We start from the raw sequence: 20,547 nt of genomic DNA on the forward strand, positions 1-20,547 counted from the left end.
AAATGACATGTTTCAAACAATTGCAGGCGGGCTGGGAGTATGGTTCAATAGAAGAGCTCTTTCCTAGCACATACAAGCCCCTGATTTGATCCCCAGCACCAACAAAGAAAAGAAAGTTAGGGATGAAGGAGCTGAGTGGAAAGGCAGGTTTTCTGACTTCAAAGCCACTAAGTCATATAATCTTTCCAGAGAAAGAAAGATTGAGACAAAGTAGAGCCTTTGTTGTTCCACTCAATAAGATGACATGACATCCTTTTAGCCAGTCCATGCCCCACTCACCCTTGCTAGGGTCCTTCTTCCTTATGAAAAAGACTTTTTCCTTGAAAAAAATTTTGATTAACAGTTAACGTGATAAAGCTGCTCAGGCAAATGCCTTGCCCAGGAATTTATGGTTGGAGAAGTTAATAACCTTTGGACAGTGATTTTGGTGTTTGAGAATTTAAGGGATTTAGACATGTTGACTATTTTAAAGGTCCAAAGAGAGAGACCAGTAGAGAGCCATTCTATAGTGAGGCAGTTATACATGACTATTGGCTTGCTTCCAAGAAGTACGAGAAAATTAGAGAACTTTGGGGTGGAAGGGAGAGGAGCAAATTCCTAAATTGGCTTTCCTTTAATATATATTTGCCAGGGGTAATAATAGAAACTGAGGTAGTATGCGGGCAAGGCCCTAGCATTGACCTATTAGTGTTAGTACATGGAAATGGGGAATTGTTTCAGAGTCAGTTACTCAGGGTGGTAACAGCACAGGCTGTGATAGAACTGATTTTGCCTGTGTGCTAACAGTGAAGTCTAGTAGCACAGTTTATTTGTGGGCTGGAACACTGTCCATAGTCAAGTCTCTCAGGTTTCATGAAATGGGGATAAGTATAGATGGAAGCTCAGGTTAGCTTTGAATCTTTTCTACTTGCCATTCAGACAACACAGACCTAAGTTTTGTTAGTTTCAAGACTTAGATTTAACAAAGGTAAGTGTACTTCCTTTTTTTTTTTTTTTTTTTACATCTGTATATCTTTTTCCTATTTCTGTTAAATAAGCAGGAGTATAAATAGCTGTGATGTTCCTCTTGGAGTTGAATATTTTTAAGCTATTTAGACAAGTGGATTTTGCAAAACTATGAAAGTAATATCTAAACACAATGTCTAAGAAGAGCTTTGGGGTTTGGTTGGTTTTTTTATTTTTTCTTTTTCTCCTTGTTGGAAATAGTCATAGAGATATGGATTTACTCCTGCTTGTATTTAGTTGCTGCTTAGTTGCTCAACCTTGATACATTGCTGTTATTTTATGTATTGTTTTGTGCAGAAGAGGAAGCTGAAATTCTGGGGAAGGAGTGATGGCAGGTGAGTGGCATGAATTCCCTGAAGAGCTGGCAGTTTGAAGGAGGCTTTGCAGTCACTCCTGTGTACCAGTCCCGGGGCCACAGCCCATCTCACATGCATCTCTTTTCCCTAAGTTTTTGTTCACTCCTGTGTTTTCAGGGAAGTGGGAGTGCCCTTGGCACCAATGTGACGTCTGTGGGAAAGAAGCAGCCTCCTTCTGTGAGATGTGCCCCAGCTCTTTTTGCAAGCAGCATCGGGAAGGGATGCTCTTCATTTCCAAACTTGATGGGCGTCTGTCTTGTACTGAACATGACCCCTGTGGGCCCAACCCTCTGGAACCTGGGGAGATCCGTGAGTATGTGCCTCCCCCAGTGCCGATGCCTCCAAGCCCCAGCTCACGCCTGGCAGAGCAATCATCAGAAATGGCTGCTCAGGGGCCCAAGATGTCAGATAAGCCACCTGCTGATGCCCATCAGACGCTGCCACTCTCCAAAAAAGCTTTGGCAGGGACTTGTCAGAGGCCAGTGCTATCTGAAAGACCTCTGGAGAGAACTGACTCCAGCTCCCAGCTTTTAGATAGGGTCAGAGACCTTGCTGGATCAGGGACCAAATCCCAGTCCTTGGTATCCAGCCAGAGACCACTGGACAGACCACCAGCAGTGGAAGGACCAAGACCTCTGCTATCTGACAAACCCTCTCCAGTGACCAGCCCAAGCTCCTCACCCTCAGTCAGGTCCCAACCACTGGAAAGACCTCCGGGGACAGCTGACCCAAAGCTGGATAAATCCATAGGTGCTGCCAGCCCAAGGCCCCATTCACTGGAGAAAGCCCCAGCCCCAACTGGCCTAAGACTTCCACCGACAGACAGACTGCTAGTCACCAGTAGTCCTAAACCCCCAACTTTCGACAGGCCCCCAGACAAATCCCATGCCTCTTTGTCCCAGAGACTTCCACCTCCTGAGAAAGTACTATCAGCTGTGGTGCAGACCCTGGTAGCTAAAGAAAAAGCACTGAGGCCTGTGGACCAGAATACTCAGTCAAAAAACAGAGCTGCTTTAGTGATGGATCTCATAGACTTAACTCCTCGCCAGAAGGAGCGGGCTACTTCTCCTCATGAGATCACACCACAGGCTGAGGAGAAGGTGCCTGCATTGGAGTCCAGCTCATGGTCTGCCAGCAAAGGTCTGGGGCATATGCCTCGAGCTCTGGATAAAGGCAGTGTGTCAGATCCTCTTCTCCAACCATCTGGGAAAACAGCACTCCCTTCAGAGCACCCCTGGCAAGCTGTTAAATCACTCACCCAGGCCAGACTTCTTTCTCAGCCTCCTGCCAAGGCTTTTTTATATGAGCCAGCAACTCAGGCCTCAGGAAGAGTTCCTATAGGGGCTGAGCAGACCCCAGGGCCTCCCAGTCAAGCACCAGGCCTGGTGAAGCAGATGGCCGGAGGTCAGCAACTACCTGGATTTGCTGCCAAGAGTGGGCAGTCCTTCAGGTCTCTTGGGAAGGCCCCATCCTCCCTCCCCACTGAAGAGAAGAAGTTGGCATCCACAGAACAGAGTCCTTGGTCCCTGGGAAAAACTTCATCAGGGGCAGGGCTCTGGCCCATAGTGGCTGGACAGACGTTGGCGCAGTCTTGCTGGTCTGCTGGAAGCACACAGACATTGGCACAGACTTGCTGGTCCCTTGGAAGAGGGCAAGACCCCAAACCAGAGCAAAATACACTTCCAGCTCTTAATCAGGCTCCTTCCAATCACAAGTGTGCAGAGTCAGAACAGAAATAATACCAGTAAATGTTATATGACCTTACAAGCTGCCCCCAGGGTACCATTTGGAGAGGGGAATCTTTGTTTCTTCTTTTTGCCCCTTGAAAAACAGACCTACCCAACACTTTTCCACTGTTATTCTTTCCTTATATCCCAACACTCAGAACTCTTGTGACATTAGCCAGGGGGGCTTATGGTTGTGTGAACCATGTATGGAAATCCAGTTGGCTCCAGCCAAGGAGACAGACAGACTTGAATCTCTTGCCCCCAACTTTTACACATGGTCAACTTAAAATAAAAAGTCCACTTTGGAGTCAAGCATGGAATTCAATTCCGCTGGTCAAGTTGGAAAGTTTAATGGGCTCTTGGAGCTATTCCCCAGCCCAACAGAGCTCTGTGGAAGATACCCTTAGAACCCGTGGGAGGAACTGATGTTCATTCAAATCAGTGGCCACTCCCTGAGCATTCATATGTGCTAGGCCAGGGCTAGTCACTGATGAGTGATACAGAGATACATAAGACTTGATCCATGAGAGCCTAACTTGTCTGCCTGGGTTTCCAGGCTGCTTTCAAGAACTTTTGACCAGGAAACAGTAGGAAATACTGAGGGGCCCTGGGTTTCCATGCTCCTTTTGAAATGTTCTTTGTGGCTATGGTGAGCAAGTATCTCCTGGTTGGGACATGCATGCATGTATGTACATGCATGTATCTTCAAAGCTCTCCTCTATAGGCAGAAGGGTACTGTATCAAGGCCAAAGAGGACTGTTGGCTGGCACATCTATGCTGCTTCTGTCTACATTGTGCAAAGTCTGAAGACTTGTACTTGGAGCAGCAGCTAGCTAGTAGAGGGAGCTTGACTATGAGAATGTAGCTTTCCAGCAGTGGAATTAGGCAATTGGCAAGCTTACCTTTCTTTCTACCAGTTTTTCTCCTTTTACATAAACCCACCCTATTCCCATTTCCTCAAACACTCAGGTGCTTTCAGATTTCAGTCTCGGGCAGTGGACATAGGGAATTTCTGGCAAGCTCTTGTCTAGACATACCAGCTTTAGGAAGGGTGCCAGATGCTGATGGAAAATTATTTCTCCCCTGGTCCTTTGCCCACCTAACTGAATTGAGGGAGCTAGTTCTTCACCTCCCTGAGAATTGCTGTGTTCTCTATTGAGATCACCTGCCTGCTGACTTAGCTCAAGGCAAGCCAGAATCCTTCCCTAAGACTGGAGAGATGTGTTGTGTGGAGCAATGTCCAGTCTAAGAGATGACTCCTCATAACTGCTGATTATCTGTTACTGCTGCCCTGAGCTGGGGCCCAAGGGCTGGGAAATCTGTTGGTGCTACCCTGCCCTATCATTCACCCAGCTCTCACTGACTGCCAACAGGAAATGCTGTTTGGCTAGTTTCCTCCCAATCACCCACCCCACCTTAGTCCCTAGACCAAACATGTTTACCTCTCTGCTTTGCCAACTCAGCCAGCAGCTTTAGCCAACAGGCCATCTTCTGGCCCAAATGTCTCCCAGCCTTTCTGTCTCAGTTAATGACTTTTACACTCTGAACAGGATTCTGTATTTTGTCCCAGTTTCCTTCTCCTAAGTTCTTACTGAATTCCCATCACTTCCAAGGGGAAGGAATAATAGTTATAGAAGCATTTGCGCTTTATATAAAGATTGAGAATAGAATCTACTTTTATTTCCCAAAGTCTGTCTCTGGGATTGAGACACTTGAACTCAGGCAGAGGGATGCGGCTGGGCAGGGCTGTCCCAAATTTAGGGGCCTATCCCTGCACTTCACTGAGACCTCAGAATCTCCTCTGAATTCCACCTGCCTAGTTCTCCCCTTTCATCCTCTCTTCCCACATCATCAAAGAGGAAAATCTTTGTTCAAAAGGAAGAGAAAACGTAAAGCATATTATTATTTTCTTTTAAATAATTTTAAACCATGAAAAAGATATTTTTAACAAAATTCACCCAGAACATTACAGTTCACTATATTAAGTATTTATCATGTGTGAGAATAATAAATATATAACTGCAGCTAGTAGGCCCCTTTCCTAATCTCTTAGATTGTGTGAATAGGTTTGCTTGGTGCCAGTCCTGTGCCTGTTGCTCTCCTGTCATCTGTAGTTGTGATCAGAAAAAGATATCTGCACTGCACTGTCAAAAAAAAAAAAAAAAAAAATCCTTTCACTATGTTATGTGTTCAATTACCGTAGCTCTTTGTTTCATGAAATAAACTGTGAATTTGGGCGGGTGGGGGGCGTGCAGGCTATGTAAAAAATTTAAGTGGAGAAGTTTGATCCCAAACTAGCTTCTCTGAAGTAGGCTTTGGTAGGTAATTGACTGACAGCTGTCTAGAAATGTCTCACAGGACAGGAGGAAGTGAGAGATAAGGGGCTGTGCCACTTTTGGCTACTTTCTGGTTTTGTTTTGGTTCTTTCCATTCTCCACCATTCACTGGAGGCTTGGTTCTAGAGCTGCCTGGGAAAACAACTTGAGCTATGCACTTGGTTGGAGGGGACAGTTCTTAATGGATGGATAGCCAGGCCTTTGCCCAGGGCTACTGAGAAGACTAAGGTTGTTGAATGGAAACTAGAAATTTGAGCCTTTGGGCCCACTGATAATGTATGTGATAGTGGAGAGTTGAAATCATGGAAGCACTCACTATCCAATAGAAGCAGAGTCAACAAAACAGCTAGAAAATGACTCATTATGAAGGTGGGGAAAGGATGACCCTACACCCATTTTTGGCTTCAGGAAAAGTCTGCAATGAGACCTTTCTTCAAGGGAGTTTGAATTGGCAGTTAAAAGGAACTCTTTTATCTTAGAAACTTATGATCCTTGTGCAGGATGGTATTTTGGTGTTTGTTATTTGGCTAAGTGCTTGGAAACTAGGAGCTCAAGAGAGTCTACCTGTGAGTAAGCTCCCCAGCCAGGAAGTATTTTCAAGGGGCAAGCCAAAGGTGGAAATGCTCCATAGGTAGCTAGAAAACTAATACCTCTCCTAGCCCTGTTAAGTCAGGAAAAAAAAAAAATTATGGAAACTGTTAAAATTTGCATTCAAAGCCTCATTTGCTCCGCATGTAGGAGCCAACCCCCCTTCTAAAAGGAAATAGCTATTATTGCTACAAAAGCATCCATATTTTTAGAAATATGCTTTCCTCTAAAGTTATTGAGTTCAACATTAACTTAAATCACTGTCAATCCTCTGCTAAACCAAATCCACATTTCTGACATTAATGATAAGATTTTATTCTTCACATCCTCCACGCCACACTATCGTCAGGGCATGAAGTGTAGTAGCAACCCTCCCTGGCTGGGCACTGTCTGCTCACTGGAGCTGGACTCCTGGTTGTATTCTAACATTGCATGGTGAAAGCAAAGGGCAGATTGGAGGTCTGGTCCTGGCAGCTTCTCTCTGAAAAGCAATCGGAAAAACACTAAACTTGATGGGTTTTACCCATAGCTCCTATAAAAGCGGGTTTTCTCTTAAGGCTTTTGTTGGGATATTGTCATCCTATGGGATTTGTCATCAGGTCAGGGGGCCCAGTGTCCTAACTTCTGAGATCACAGTAGGAAAGGAGCTGCGTCAAGCGCTTTTCCTGTTGAGTAACATTTGAGCTGTTTGTGTGTGTTAGACATTCCAGGTCATTTAGAGCTAGGTAGCTGCTACAGGAGCTTTGGCTGTAGCCAGTTCTCTCTCAGCTGACTTCCTAGGCCAGTGCAGCAGGGCCAGAGATTGCTGTAGTGTAAATTGAAGTATGAATAGGTAAATGCTTTGTACACAAAAATGTAATGATGGTGCTAATTTCATGGTATAAATAAGCACTGCCAAGGGTTGAAGAACTGGTAACTTGAGAAATCCAAACAGGTTCCTGTTTGAAAGAAAGAGATTTCACATAGCAAGATTTCTTGGAGGCCCTGTGAGGGGTGGGGAGAAGGCAGTGTCTCATTAAAGCCTGCACCCAGCCCTGGAGTGGTCCAGCACAATCCAGAGGTGGAAGAGATCCTGTATCCAGATGAAGGTGGCCATTGAGTTTCTCAGGGCTGGGGTCACCTTGTCTGTAGCCTCCGTCCACACTGCCTGGAACACGTTGGTAGAGAGCTCTGGGTGTGGGGTCTCCCTCCATTACCTTCTGCCCCTCTACCTCTTCTACTCTTATGGGAACACCTCTATTGCTTATGAAGATTAAGGGTATTATTTCTTAAGGAAGTGGAAAGAGTTTATTTTAATTAGAAATCCACAACCTCAGAAGAAATGTTTCCTATCAACATAAGCCAAGCAACACATGTTAAACTCTTCTGTGCTCCTTTCCCTAGGGCTACCTTCCCAGGAGTTTCAGAACATTGGGCTACTGAGGGGCTCTAGGGATAGCACTTGGGATTTCAGCACAGCCTCATGGACAGGGGCAAAAACAGGGAGCAGAATAGAGTCCTGGTGTGTTAGGTTTCCATGTCGGGCAGAACAAGCAGTCTGAAGGACGAGGTGGTGCTGCCTGTGTGTGCATGTAGGTGAATGTGGAAGGTGGGTGAATGCAGCACACAGAAGCTCATGGAAGAGCAGCTTTCTAGGTCTTGGCAAAGAAACAAGCTGACAAGAGATCTTTATATTTTTAAGAAGAGGGGGCAGGGGGTTCAGCCAAGGTCCATCTCTGTTTTCCCCATTCCCCCACAGATTGTCAGCTGGAAGTGAACTCCTAGTGAAAAAGAGGGGAGCCCTGTGCTAGGAGTCCCCATAAACATGTACTGTAATTCTTTGTATATAGAAAAAAAAATTACTGTAAAGTAAAGTTTAACTTTACTCTTATGGCCCTTGCCCTGTGTTTTGTTTTATTGTCCGTGGGGAGACACAGCCTGACAAAGGATTGGTTTTGGGTGAGAGCAGGAGCCAATCCCAGAGATAGTTCCCTGGTGGGAGGGGGCATGGCAGAGGGGAGCTTTTCCTCCTGGCACTTCATGGGAGAGGTCTGGATTTCCTCCCAGGTGCCACTGCTTGACTAAGCATCTTTCCCTTTTGTTGGGAGTGTCTGGTATCAGTTTCAGTCCCCTCAACAGGAAGTCTCCATCACTCAAGAAGGAAGGGTATTTTGAGGAATTGGTTTTAAAAAGAGAAGTGAAACTAAAGCACTTTCTTGAGTATGAGTTTGAGCATGTTAATTATAAACTCTTCAGAGACAGGTATTGGGCACTGCAAGGTCTCAGCCAAGGCCTAAAGGCAGGAAAGCAAGGGCAAAGAGTGAGCTGGAAGGCAAAGCCCCTCCAATACCATAACAGGTCACAGTACACACCTCCTGTTTGAACAGGAAGTGTCGGCCCTGTTTACACTAATACTTGACACTTCAGAAATATTTGGACCTCCAAAACCCAATACTTTGGGGAACCTTTGGGAGTTTGCCTCTCCTTCCCTAGCCCTAAATTCCCTGTTCTTCCACTAAAACCTTCAGGGAAAGAATTGGGAAACATTCAGTACTAGAATACTCCTCACTTAGGATTGTCACAATGTTGAGGTAGCAGTCATTTCGTTTTACAGATGAAAAACTCAAACTGAAGAATAAAGTTGCTTTTCTGCACTAGCAGCTGAATTGGATCTGAATCTGGATCCATAAAACCTCTCTGTCTTTCAGACCATTATTTTTCCTACCAGTAAATCACACTGTAGGGTGTCATTGGGAAACCCAGGATCTGAGTCATAGGTCTAACCCACACACCCAGATGTGACAGATGCAGCAGAGGTAGCCTCTATCTTGAGGTAAGAGTGCCTGACCCTTCTCTCTCTGGACACAACTTAAGTGCTATCTTTGTTCCTCTTGGCACCCAGAACGAACTGTGAGCTCTGCATGACCCATCCCCTGCCTCTAACCTTGTTTGCCCCAACAAAAGGAAAGAGCTGGGGACACAGCTTATTGGTAGAGCCTTTGCCTACCATGCACAAAGCCCTGAGTTCAGTCCCCAGTCCAAAAGGGGGTAAAGGGAGCTCCAATAGCTCAGTGAAAACCCTGGGCAAAAGTTACTTGGTTTCTCAAGGAAAATAAGAATTTGGAGGAGCCTTAACAGGAAGTGAGGCCAGCCAGGTGGCACCAGAAGGAACTAGGTGTCTTGACACCCAGTCCACACAGCAGGGAAAAGGGCTGAGTGTGATTCACAGTGCATTGATTTTATTTACAGATCAGTAGCCACTTAAAATATATCTGTAGACACAAGTGCTGTCCAGGGCAGAAGTCTGGGATCCAAATCAGCCCTTAGCCCTCTTATGCCCACAGTCAGCCCATTGCTGCCTCCATTCCATGGGCCAGCACAGGCAGGTGCCACCTCTGCTGCCGTGGGGACCAAGGGTAGCTAAGACATTGGACCACCCAAGCCCTTACAAGAGCTGGGTCTAGGGCCTCTAGGGAATTCCTTTTATTCCCCCAGGCCAGGTGAGTGGTGACTCAATGATGACAACAGCTGTAGAAGTAGGGATTTGCCTTCTGGCCCAGATCCACGCCCTTGTCCTCTGCCAAAGAGAGAGGTGGCATTTCAGCACCATTCTGGTGGGGGGATCCGGCAACTCAAGAAGAGGGATAGAGGCCTAGAGGAAGTCTCCATAAAGGCTGGGAAAGCACACACCTGTCATCACCTGGAAGGCTGCCACACTGACGTAATCCTCTGCCACTTTCTGGAAGAGCTCGTCTGGCAGGAAAATGATGATTGGTGAGGGCCTGATGCCAGCATCCCTGGGATCTCCCAGTGACCCAGCCCTCTGGGTTCTATCCTGCTTCCTCTGGTAAACCATCCTATTCTTCTTGAGGCCCCAGGACAGCACTCACCCACACTCTGACCTGTCTTGCTGGATGTTTCAAAGAGCTGGGCTTTGATATCTGCAAAGAGAAGTGACTTAAGGGTTCGCACCTGAGAATTAGGTCAACATAAACAAGGAGAAGGCTAGCAAGCAGTTCATGGTGTCTCCTAGACTCCACAGGTTCGAGGAAGACAAAAAGCCCTCCTACTGCACCTTGCCAAGGCAGACAAGGTCCCTGTTCCCTATAACCCACAAAAACAGCCCCCCACCCCCACCCCGACCCCAAGGGCTGAGGAGCAGCTACTGTCTGCATAGTCCTGGACATCATGGAAGTCCACACGGCGGCGGCGCCGGTCTTCCTCCAGCAGGTCACTCTTGGTGCCACACAGGTAGATTTGACAGCCCTGGAGCAGAAGACAAAACCAGGATCACTCCCACAGACAAAGAGTCTCAGCCCCTGGTCTTTTGGTGTGGTCTGGCCACATACCTCCTCTAGGCTGCGCAGCTCTTTCACCCAGAACTTTGCTCTTTCAAAACTGCTGCTGTCAGTGAGGTCTTGGTATGGAGCATGCAGGAAACACAAGCACGGATCAAGGGCTGTTCTGAGGCCAGCCTGTCATCCAACCCTTGCATAAAGAAGAGCCCAGAACCCCCATACCGTAGCAAACGATGGCAGCCTTAGCCCCGCGATAGTAGATTCTGCTCATGGCCTCATAGCGCTCAGAGCCTGCTGTGTCCTGAAAGGCAGAGGAAGGCCCAGCCCTGGCCGGAGTTACTTAACTGGGCTACTTCCCAAGATTGAAAACTAAGCCTGTGTCCTCCAGATCCCCATTTTCTAGGTGAGGAAATTGGGGTCTGGAGAAAAGAAATGGCCTCTACGAGGCCTCCAGCTAGCCAGTGATAGATCAGGACCCAGGCCGCCTTAGCAGTGGTTTTCCCCAATAGCAGATGGCCACAGGACTTACCCAAATACCCAAAGTCACCGTTCGGTCTCCAACCGACATCACTTTGGCCACGAATGCAGCCCCGATAGTCTGCAATTAAGGGGAAGAGATCAGGGCCGCAGGTGCAGGCTGGCTGCCTCCCACTCGTGCCGGGCTGGAAGGGTTGCACTCACGTTCTGATAGGGCCCCACCAGGAAGCGGTCGTGCACGTATCGTTCCACCAAGCTTGTCTTGCCCACGTACTCCTTGCCCAACATCACCACCTTGACGTCCACGCGCTGCCCGCTCATGCTCCCCGGGCAGCCTCACCCACGTTAAGGGTCCGCTCCGCCCAGCCTCAGACCCCGACCCCAAGCGCCTCGCACCTCGACAGCGCCCCTGAATGGCCCGGCCAAACCGGCCCCGGGCGCCGAGTGTTCCTCCAAGACACCCCAGGGCCGTGGCGGCCTGGGAGCGCGCGGGCAGCGCCCTCCACGGCGCCGCACGCCGCGGTGCAGCTCGTCGCTCGTCACTCCTTAGCCCTCTCGCTCGCTTGCTCGCTCGCCTGCCCGAGCGGCTTAGGCTGCACTGCTGCCTAGGCTTCGATTCCGCCCAGATTCACAGCCGAACTTGGGGTCTCCCACAGCCCTGTTCCAATCCGCAGCACCGCGTCTCCCGCGGGAGGGGCGGGAGGGGGCGGGGTCGCCAGGTCACGTGGCACGGACCGGAAGCAGCGAGACTGAGCGGCGGCGCCGGAAGTGGTGCGCGGCTGTACAATCCCTCATGGCGGCAGTAGCAGCGATTTGGGTGCGGCGCAGTGGTCACTGACTTGCGAGCCTGGCGGGCGTGCGCCGAGCCCCGGCCCGGCCTCCGCGTGCCCCCCGGGCTCTGCACCCCTGATGCTGCGCGGGTGCTGAGCCCGCCCCAGCCGGGACGATGGTGAAGTATTTCCTGGGCCAGAGCGTGCTCCGAAGTTCCTGGGACCAAGTGTTCGCTGCCTTCTGGCAGCGGTACCCGAATCCCTATAGGTACGTGAGCCAGGGAAAAGCAGACCTCCTTCTCGCCTTGCTATTTGGAGATCGAAGTGTGGGCAGCCCCTCAGTAATGGGACCAGGAAAGACTAGAGTCTTGACATGAGGGATCTGCGGAACCGTGGCGGTCCTTAGGGTACGGAGGAGACCTTATCGGGGAAGCGGCCAGGTGGAAGGAGGCTGGTCCTGGGTGATGATTTACTTGAGGCTGTAGTCTGAGGTTCTTAAGGTGCTGAGGTTAGGAACAGGCGGCGGCACAGTAGTTGGGAGAGAACTTGGGTTGGAAATCCGGGCATTTGCCAGACCTGAAGCCACCCCCGTTGCAAGGCCCAGGAATTCACCTCAGGGAGGAGGCGGGAGTTGGAATTTGCCCTAGGATAGGTTCAAGGTACTTTTAGTTCTGAATTACAGCACAAATCACTCTGCAAGATTGCAGGAAGATAAGGAGAGAGGCTCCCAACAGGAACCCCAATAGACGGTCTGTTGGGGGGGGCAGTTCTCTAAGTTCTTCACTGACACCTGCAGCAAACATGTCTTAACTGAAGACATAGTACACCGGGAGGTGACCCCTGACCAGAAGCTCCTGTCCCGGAGACTCCTTACCAAGACCAACAGGATGCCCCGCTGGGCAGAGCGACTGTTTCCTGCCAATGTTGCTCACTCGGTGTACATCCTGGAGGACTCTGTTGTGGACCCACAGAATCAGACCATGACCACCTTCACCTGGAACATCAACCATGCCCGGCTGATGGTGAGACTGCTCTTGATCCCCACAAAAGTAGACTGCTCCTCAGGTACATGGCTAGAGTCATGAGAGACTGGGGCATGATTGGGTTACTGTGGAGCAATGGCTACAGGGTACAACCTCAGATTATCTCTTTATTTCAGCTGGTCAGCCTCTCTGGACCTGTCCTTTGACTCGTTCATGGGGGAGGGAAGTGCTCATTTTACAGAGTTGTTGTAGGTACTAAACACAAACATTTATGTAATGTGTGACACACACTCCGGTTGGGCTCACAGAAGTGATGCTGAGGGAGGAAGGTAGCAGTTTTCACATAGAAGTCCATTAAGCCCAAAGGTGCCCTGGATGTGCTTCAGCAGTTGACATTCTAAGCCCTTTACCTCGCTTTGACTGGAGACATTCCACATTTATCTCTCATAAAGGGATCTCTGCCTGAGATTTGGGGCAATGGAGTTCCACATACCTCTTTAAAAGCTTGAAAACCGGGGCTGGGACTGTAGCTCAGTGGCAGAGCGCTTGCCTAGCATACGGGAGGCACTGGATTCAAGCCTCAGCACCACATAAAAATAAACATAAAATAAAGGCATTCTGTCCATCTACAATTTTTTACAAAAAAATAAAATAAAATAAATAAATAAAAGCTTGAAAACCCATAGTTATGGTTAAAGGAACCATTCCACTGCATCTTTTCACATGTGAATACCCTGCAAACTTTCAGAAAATTATTCTTCTCAGCTTACTTTCATGATACCCTTGAGAGGTACATATTACTCATTTATGCCAAGATGAAAGGTTCAGAGAAGGGACGTGTCCTACAGTGTCACAAAGTGAGTGACTACCTTCCTCTGCCCAGTGCAAGTCATCTCACATGACTGCATGAGGGTGCTACTTGGTAATGACCAAAACAGCAATCCATTCATGAAAAGTGTCATTAAGTATTATTCTGGAAGTAGAAATCCACTTTCTCCTTTCTGTTAATGAAAGCTGTGATGACTATCAGGCATCTATTTGTATTTGGACTGTCAGAAAGCTCAAGAACTGCAGTGGATGGAAATTTGAGTTAAAAACACCACATGTACCTAGATATAAAGGCCCCAAATAGTCCAGGGTCCCAGGATAGAAAGCCCTCTGCTGCTCCCAAGAGACCTCATGCCTTCTAGTGTTTTTAAGGGTCAGGAAAGGGGTTTACAGGGTAAAATGGTGTTGGGGATGCAATAACAGGAAGGAATGGATTTTCATTTCATGGCTTCTTTTTGTGAAAAGAGGCAGGGCTTCAGCTAAGTGTGGTGGCACATGCTTTTAGTTCCAGCTATTCAAGAGGCCAAAGTGGGAGGATCACTGGAGCCCAAGAGTTCAGGGCCAACCTGGGCAATAATATAACAAAGAAGTGGGGGATCAAGTCTGTGTGTAGGTTGGTAAAGCAAAAGATGTCCCTGCAATGTGGGTGGCCTACCTTTCCACACAGGTGGTGGAGGAACGATGTGTTTACCGTGTGAACTCTGACAACAGTGGCTGGACCGAAATCCGCCGGGAAGCCTGGGTCTCCTCTAGTTTATTTGGTGTCTCTAGAGCTGTCCAGGTAAGCAATGTTGTGGGGTTTCTAGGGCCTGAGGCTGTTGGCATGGAGGCTGGGCAGAAGTTAGTGGCCAGTTACCAGTCCTTCCCACCTCAATCTTTTGCCAGGAATTTGGTCTCGCCCGGTTCAAAAGCAATGTGACCAAGACTATGAAGGGTTTTGAATACATCTTGGCCAAGTTGCAAGGTGAGAATTCTGGGTGCTGTTGGGGGGAGCTCATCAGGAGAGGCTGGGTCAGATCCTAGCTCAGCCTGACTTTCATAGACCCTGGACCAATCATTACCCTGCTCTGAGCCTGAGACTTAATCTATACCAGGTAGCAAATGTCACCTTTCCAAAGGGGTCAGGCCTCTACTAGGTAACTGGCATGGCTGGGGAATGTAATTAGGTGGGGCCTCTCAGCACCATATGAAGCTAGCCTCCTGCCCTTTATTCTAGGTGAGGCCCCTTCCAAAACACTTGTTGAGACAGCCAAGGAAGCCAAGGAGAAGGCAAAGGAGACAGCACTGGCAGCTACAGAGAAAGCCAAGGACCTTGCCAGCAAGGCTGCCACCAAGCAGCAGCAGCAGCAGCAGCAGCAGTTTGTGTAGCCAGGCTGGGCCCCTGCCACTGCCACAGCCCACCAGCCGGCTGTGGGCTCCCTCCGCACCCTTTCATTGTACTTGATTATTAAAAATCAACTTCTAGCCCTCTCTGCTGTCTGGGTGGTGGGTTGGGGCGGGTGTCCTGTTCAGCATCTGCAGTACAGGCACATATCTGAGCCCAGTCTGCTTATTCTCCCATTGGGCAGCTGATGACAGGCACAAAGAGGGGCAGAGGTATGGGGGGGGACTTGCTCAAGGTCACAGGCAGTATGCAGGGGGATTGTTGATAAATAATAGACTGTAAGCTCCAAGAGGGCAGGGCTCTTTGTTTTGTTCTGATGTGTCCCAAATACCTGGAAAAATATCTAGCACATAATAGGCACTCAATAAATACATGTTGAATTCAATCAGCCTCAGCTCTGGAGTCAGAAAGCTTTAGTATGGATCTTGACTCCACTGTTTCCTGGCTTTGGAACTCAGGCAAGTCACACCACCAGGCCTCAGTCCTACCACCCTAAAAGCCCAGACAGGACAGCCTCCAGGTTGTGAGGATCAAGTACACCACTCAGGATGGTGGTGGCAGCTGCTGATCTTATTTCCTCTTTTCTAGTTGTGGTTGTGACTTCCTCCATTTTTATCAGGCAAGACCATGGACGGGAAATTATGAAAGATGCTTTTAATGAAAATACTGTACAGTATATGTAGGGCAAAGGCCAGAGGCCTTATTCAGGAATAAGAGGGTCCAACAGCAGAGCCAAGTGCTACAAAAACGCCTGGAAAGGCAGCCCAGGCCCAAGCTGCCTGCCCTGCAGAGCTCTGGGTGCCTCCTCCCAACCGGTGGGGACTGCCTGGCAGCCAGTAGCAGGTTACGGGGAGTACCTGTTCCCACACGAGGGTCCTTTTAGTCCATTCCAACTGATGCCTCTGAGTAGCCCTCTGGGCTGCCTGGTGGGCTCAGCCCAGTGTGAGTAGAAGGCAATCAGAGTAGTGAGCATCATAGCCAATCACAGGTGCTGTGCGAGTAGCTGTGCTCCTGGCCGGCGCTGAAGCCCCGCAGCAGCTCGGCTTCACCCCCAAACACCAGGCTCTCCACATCCACCTCCAGCTCCTCTGCACAAGGAGGGTTCCAGTCAAAAGCCCTGGCCCACCCACACTGCCCAGGGCCCTAGGCTTCAAGCCACTCACCTTGGTCTGAGTCCGAGCGCTCAGAAGAGAGGCCTGAAGAGTCCAGGCTATCCGCTCGCAACCTCTCACCTACTGGCAGCCCCCGGAGCTGCTCCAGCTGCCTCTGCAGGCTCCGCTGTTTGCTGCGCAGCTTCTCCTTGAGCCGCCGAGCCCTCAGCTCCTGTTCCTCTAGCTTCTGTAGAGACGGTAGGAACAGGGGCTGGGGTCAGCATCCCAAAACGTGAACTTTGCCCATGTGCCACTTGGCAGTGGGCTACAGCCACATGTACCTCTCCCTACTCCAAACAGGCAGGCACATAAACCTGGGCCCCAGAGGGTTGTTGAATGTCCTCAGAAAGCAGCTCTCTCCTGTGTTTCACCCATCTGTGCTCTGGTCTAGATGGGCATGGCGTGGGAGACACGCTAATCCCAAACACACTTGTGGGCTGGCAAGTGCACATTCACTCGAGGAGGCAGCCACCTCCAGGTTCCAGCCCATTGCTGCCACATGGCAACAGGCCCAGCACTGCCAGATCTCCCCATTTCTTTAAGAGAAGCTGGAAAGCCAGATTTTTCATGTCAAATGCCCTTTGAAATGTTGCCAACTAATTTAAATTGTGAGAAAACTTAGACTAAACAAAGGCTATCAGTTTGCAATTCCTGGTCAGGATCCTCCTGGGGCCCTAAGGCTCCAGCATTAACCTCCTCCCCTCATCCCTACATGAGTTTTGTCAGCCCTAATGTTCAGAATCTGGAAGTCCAAGGGCCCAATCCTCGATGGGCAGAGGATTGGATTTAGTCTTTTAACAATAAGGGCAGATGGACTGAGGCTGTGCCTCAGTGGTAGAGCACTTGCCTAGCATGTGTGAGGCCCTGGGTTCGATCCTCAACACCACATATGTATGAATAAACAAATAAAGTGAAAAACCCATTGGCAACTAAAAAAACAAAACAAAAAACCCAATAAGGGACAGGGTATAGAAGGATGTGTAGGAGCTACCCAAAGATGGGGGTAGGGAGACACCATGGCAGAGGAGCCTGGCAAGCATGGAAATTGTGTCTTTTTCTTTGGGGGACTGGGGAGAGACCAGTCCAAAAAAGCAGTCATGATAAGTCCTGGGTTGGAGAGGGCCTTGAGAATCATAATAAGTAAGGAACTGAGGCTTTGTTTTGTTGGGATCCCTGTCAAGGTTTTCAGCTGGAGATGGGCCTGGGCACATCTGTGTATGGCCAAGATCATTCTAAGGCAAAGAAAAAGACAGTCTGGTAGAGGCCATATAGGAAAGAGGGAGGCAAGTGAAGAGGTGTGCATAAATTAGTCCAGAAGAGGGGTGATGAGGCTTCAAGGATGGAATGATTCCCAGGACCTGCCCATGGACATATCATCTACCAAGAAACTAGGCCAGGAAAGCACCATGTGGTAAACGGGGACCCATTAGCCAACCAGAGTATTACTCAGCCACAGTGAAGGTGATAACAGGCACTTATGGGGCAGTGTGAATACTTCTTACATCTTGGATTTATTTGCTGGATGGCACTTGGATCTGTCTGCCACAGTGTCCAGTGCCTACAATAGGGCCTGGCACAGCAGATGCTCAATAAATATCTGTTGAAGGAAAGAATGCAAATGAGGGGGCCTGGGCCTGGATCTGTCTTTCCTCAGCACATAACTTTGCTGTGCCTCCTTCTCTTCGCCTGTCAAAAGAGCTAGGACAGGAAAAATCCTCTATTGTTTCCAAGGCTGTTTCTAATATGGGCATCCCTGGGGCTGCTTAGGCCTTGGCACCTGCACACTAACTCCTGACCACTAGGGGGCAGACAGCTCAGCCCAGGCAGTAGCAAGGGCCCTAGGAAGCCCAATGATTAGCTCCCTTAATCCCTTCTCCCTTCTGAATTCTGGAGTGGATGCCTCACAGGGTAGCATTTGGATAGATAGCCTAGAACAGCAGGTCTTGAAGGACAGGAACAGGGGAGAGTGGAAACCAACCCTCTGCAATCTAAGGGACCATTACATATGATTTATCATAGAAATTTTTTCAACAGCAATTCCCTCCCCACCAGAGGAGGAAGCAGAAGTCCAGACACAAGCCAAGTGACTTGCTCAAGGTCTCCAGGCTGGAATCTAAGTAGTAATAGCTGTAACAACAATGAACATTTACAGGGTGAATTCACTGAAGCCTCAGAACAACCCTCTGAACTATTTTTTGCTTTCCTTCCCATTTAATAGATTAGAAAACTAAAAGCACAGAGAACTGTCCCCAGTCACATAGTTGGACTATGTTTGGCCCTTTTCCCTAGTTCCACCCAGGCCTCCCATGTCACACCTGGGGACACAGGGTGCCCCCCCTCCACTTACCTGAATGTGCATCCTGGCTCTACGCAGCAGGTTCAATGTGGTGTATCGGGCACAGTCAGTCCCCAGGGGCATCTGCTGCTTCAGCTGCTCCAGGCATCGCTTCAGCTGGGCCCTCCTGTGGGGGAAGGGGTCTGGAGGGCAGTGCCAGCCCCACCTCACCAGCCAGAAGGACAGCAGGGAAGGCAAGGCCAGACAGAGGTAGTTCCTGGGACCTGGTGCTGTCAGGGCTGGGGTGGGACTCACCTACGCTTCTCCAGCTCGTTGTGCACAGACCTGTCAATGCCAGGGAGGATGAGGTGAGGGGCTGTCAACTACAGCCCACACCCTTAGCCCAGGGCCCCCTGTGACTCAAAAATCTACTACAAATGTCTGCCTCAGTCAACCCTCTTGTGGGGACCTTGGTCTGGTCTTGGGCACCAGAGCCCCCAGGTAGGGGTGAGAGGAATCAGAGATACACAGACAAATGCTGTGAGAGGCCTGCCAGGTGGTTGTCCAAATGAGGCTCTCCTGCCATCCTGGCAAGAAAGGTTTCCTGGACAGAGATGACAGGTGAACTGAGCACAAAACAGAGTTTCCCACACAGGGCAATGGAGGGAAAGGCATTCGAACTGGACGAAGCAGTGTATGCAGAGTGTTGAAGTACAACAGTAAAGAAATAAGCCTGTGGAGAAGAGAGTGGTTTGATGTGTGAGTGGAAACAGGACCCAGAACTATCTTGTTCACAGTTCCTGTCACATCAAAGGTCCTGAAGTAGTCCTTGAATTCACAAAAAGGTGTATGGGGAGGGGACAGATGGCAGGAGAGCTTTGAATGCTTCCAGGATCTGGGTACCTAATCTATAAGATGCAAACGAGAAAATGAGCAGAGGAAAGACCGAAGAAGGACAGTGCCCATCCACCCTCCCTACACCACCCCCGACGCCTGCACCCTCCTTACCGCCCACTGTCCAGAGCTCCGGGAGCTTGCGGGTGTTGCTTCTTCCTCCTGTGGATGGGGCCCGGACTGTGATGCGGGCACAGGGACGCGTAGCCATGCTCTGCCTCTGCCAGAAAGAGGCAGAGCCCGCCCGTGTCAAGCTAGGACTGGAAGGGGCCCCTGGCACATCAGGGTCAAGGAAGGGCTTCTGGCGCCGAGACCATCTCCCCAACCCTTCCCTACCCGACCGCCCGCGAACTCCTCTGAGTTGAGGGTGGATTATTGCCCTAATGTGCATCGTTCAAGTTGCATGCCAAGTCGTCCAGGCCCATGTCAGTGAGGTCTCCTTCAGGAGTCTAGCCCAGAGTTCTTCCTCACCTCTCTCACGGCGCTCCAGGAACTCAGCCGCCTGCAGCAGGACCTGGATGTTGCTAGCCACAGGTTCCATGTCGGCGACAGCTGATGGCGGGCGGGCCTAGGGTGCTGGCCAGAGCGGCGGCCCCACCACTTTTGTTACAATGTAACTGACACAGGGCAACAAACACAGGCGCTCGGCCCCGCCCCCAGGATGCCCCGCCCTTGGGAACGCCCATTCATTGGGACCGCCTCCTTGGAAAACTCCCACCCTCTGCGAACGTGCCCGCCCACAAGTGGCCAGGGACGCTCGCGGGGCAGGAGTTGGCGCCGGCTCCAGTCCTGGTCCTTGGGTGGACCCCTGGGCCAGGGTCCTGCGTCTTGTTCTCTTATCTCAGCGACCCCGCGGTTCCTTGGCGTTACCAGCCCCATGCAGGCAGAGAGCCTTCACACAGTATACGGTGCTGCAGGGCCAATCGCTCCCCAGGAGGCCCGGGCTCTGGCGCTGCACGTGGGCGCCGCGGGGGCTGGGCCAGCCAGCAACCGCTAGTCCATTCGCTTGTTTCTGGCCTAGGCTTGCTGTCGTCACCTTCTGGGTGGGACCGGAGAGCCTCTGAGATACGATTGGCTGTCGCGTGGCCCCGCCCTCTCCCGCTGCTGGTTTACACGTTCGGGCGGGAAAAGAAGCAGGTTTCAAATTTGAAAACCCAGGCGATGGGGCGGGGTTGAGCGGCAACAAGGCGGCGTTGCGCAGGCGCTGGCGGAGGCGGGGCGAACCCGGCTGTACTGTTCCTACGCCTGCCTGCGGTCTGGCCCCCCTGGGCCCGGTGGGGCCTCAGCTTCCTATCGTGTCGAATGGGAATAATCTCCCAGTTCCCCCACCTCGACTGCAGGGAAGCTATGTTGCCACGAAAAGTCAGGAGGATGAAAGCGTCCCAAGCCAGGCCATATCCTGGAAACATGCCTTCTGGCTTTTTAGGGAACCCTGGGTTCTGGAATCGGCGGGATAGGGCTCCTCTCCTATCACTGCTGACTTAGTTGTGTGTGAC

General features: G+C 50.2%; 4 protein-coding genes across 13 annotated transcripts in view; 2 read left to right on the forward strand and 2 right to left on the reverse strand.

Moving 5' to 3' along the window:
• Nsd1 (nuclear receptor binding SET domain protein 1) overlaps positions 1–7,882 on the forward strand; it is a 150,065-nt gene extending 142,183 nt beyond the window's left edge. For 7 of the 8 annotated variants that reach the window (XM_071612173.1, XM_071612172.1, XM_071612170.1 and 4 more), the window contains exon 23: positions 1,479–7,882. In XM_071612173.1, coding sequence (XP_071468274.1) covers positions 1,479–3,100 — 1,622 coding nt within the window. In that variant the 3' untranslated portion in view covers positions 3,101–7,882. Of the gene's footprint in view, positions 1–1,302; positions 1,341–1,478 lie in introns of all 8 variants that reach the window. The other variant, XM_071612176.1, reaches the window with a different exon arrangement.
• On the reverse strand, positions 6,303–11,473 carry Rab24 (RAB24, member RAS oncogene family). 2 transcript variants are annotated; one of them, XM_027941026.2, is made up of 8 exons: positions 10,971–11,473; positions 10,819–10,887; positions 10,512–10,590; positions 10,341–10,408; positions 10,158–10,257; positions 9,882–9,932; positions 9,682–9,744; positions 6,303–6,493 (listed from the first exon to the last, which is right to left on the reverse strand). In XM_027941026.2, exons 1-8 carry the CDS (start codon positions 11,085–11,087, stop codon positions 6,435–6,437), a joined length of 606 nt encoding a protein of 201 aa, XP_027796827.2. In that variant the 5' UTR covers positions 11,088–11,473; the 3' UTR covers positions 6,303–6,434. The 2 variants fall into 2 exon arrangements, with proteins under 2 accessions (XP_027796827.2, XP_027796826.1); XM_027941025.2 differs by lacking the exon at positions 6,303–6,493 and adding an exon at positions 9,209–9,568.
• A 59-nt stretch (positions 11,474–11,532) lies between these two features.
• Positions 11,533–15,116, forward strand: Prelid1 (PRELI domain containing 1). The gene is made up of 5 exons (XM_027941024.2): positions 11,533–11,804; positions 12,333–12,558; positions 14,015–14,128; positions 14,233–14,311; positions 14,564–15,116. Exons 1-5 carry the CDS (start codon positions 11,713–11,715, stop codon positions 14,713–14,715), a joined length of 663 nt encoding a protein of 220 aa, XP_027796825.1. The 5' UTR covers positions 11,533–11,712; the 3' UTR covers positions 14,716–15,116.
• Mxd3 (MAX dimerization protein 3) lies at positions 12,862–19,663 on the reverse strand. 2 transcript variants are annotated; one of them, XM_071612177.1, is made up of 6 exons: positions 19,523–19,663; positions 19,166–19,271; positions 18,473–18,502; positions 18,230–18,344; positions 15,895–16,069; positions 12,862–13,098 (listed from the first exon to the last, which is right to left on the reverse strand). In XM_071612177.1, exons 1-6 carry the CDS (start codon positions 19,590–19,592, stop codon positions 13,070–13,072), a joined length of 525 nt encoding a protein of 174 aa, XP_071468278.1. In that variant the 5' UTR covers positions 19,593–19,663; the 3' UTR covers positions 12,862–13,069. The 2 variants fall into 2 exon arrangements, with proteins under 2 accessions (XP_071468278.1, XP_027796822.1); XM_027941021.2 differs by lacking the exon at positions 12,862–13,098 and adding an exon at positions 15,371–15,819.
• Between the last annotated feature and the right edge of the window lie 884 nt (positions 19,664–20,547).

The sequence above is a fragment of the Marmota flaviventris genome, chromosome 5 (genome assembly GCF_047511675.1).
Source record: "Marmota flaviventris isolate mMarFla1 chromosome 5, mMarFla1.hap1, whole genome shotgun sequence".
NCBI lineage: Eukaryota > Metazoa > Chordata > Mammalia > Rodentia > Sciuridae > Marmota > Marmota flaviventris.

Coding starts and splice junctions, on each gene's coding strand:
- Rab24 (XM_027941025.2), bottom strand. CDS start 11,087: ATGAGCGGGCAGCGCGTGGACGTCAAGGTGGTGATGTTGGGCAAGGAG. Junction 10,591..10,818: donor CGGTGACTTTGGGTATTTGG/GTAAGTCCTGTG, acceptor TCTGCCTTTCAG/GACACAGCAGGCTCTGAGCG. Junction 10,409..10,511: donor GGCTGCCATCGTTTGCTACG/GTATGGGGGTTC, acceptor CTCCATACCAAG/ACCTCACTGACAGCAGCAGT.
- Mxd3 (XM_027941021.2), bottom strand. CDS start 19,592: ATGGAACCTGTGGCTAGCAACATCCAGGTCCTGCTGCAGGCGGCTGAG. Junction 18,345..18,472: donor AACGAGCTGGAGAAGCGTAG/GTGAGTCCCACC, acceptor CTTCCCCCACAG/GAGGGCCCAGCTGAAGCGAT. Junction 15,820..15,894: donor GCGCTCGGACTCAGACCAAG/GTGAGTGGCTTG, acceptor CTCCTTGTGCAG/AGGAGCTGGAGGTGGATGTG.
- Prelid1 (XM_027941024.2), top strand. CDS start 11,713: ATGGTGAAGTATTTCCTGGGCCAGAGCGTGCTCCGAAGTTCCTGGGAC. Junction 11,805..12,332: donor CGGTACCCGAATCCCTATAG/GTACGTGAGCCA, acceptor TGACACCTGCAG/CAAACATGTCTTAACTGAAG. Junction 12,559..14,014: donor TCAACCATGCCCGGCTGATG/GTGAGACTGCTC, acceptor CTTTCCACACAG/GTGGTGGAGGAACGATGTGT.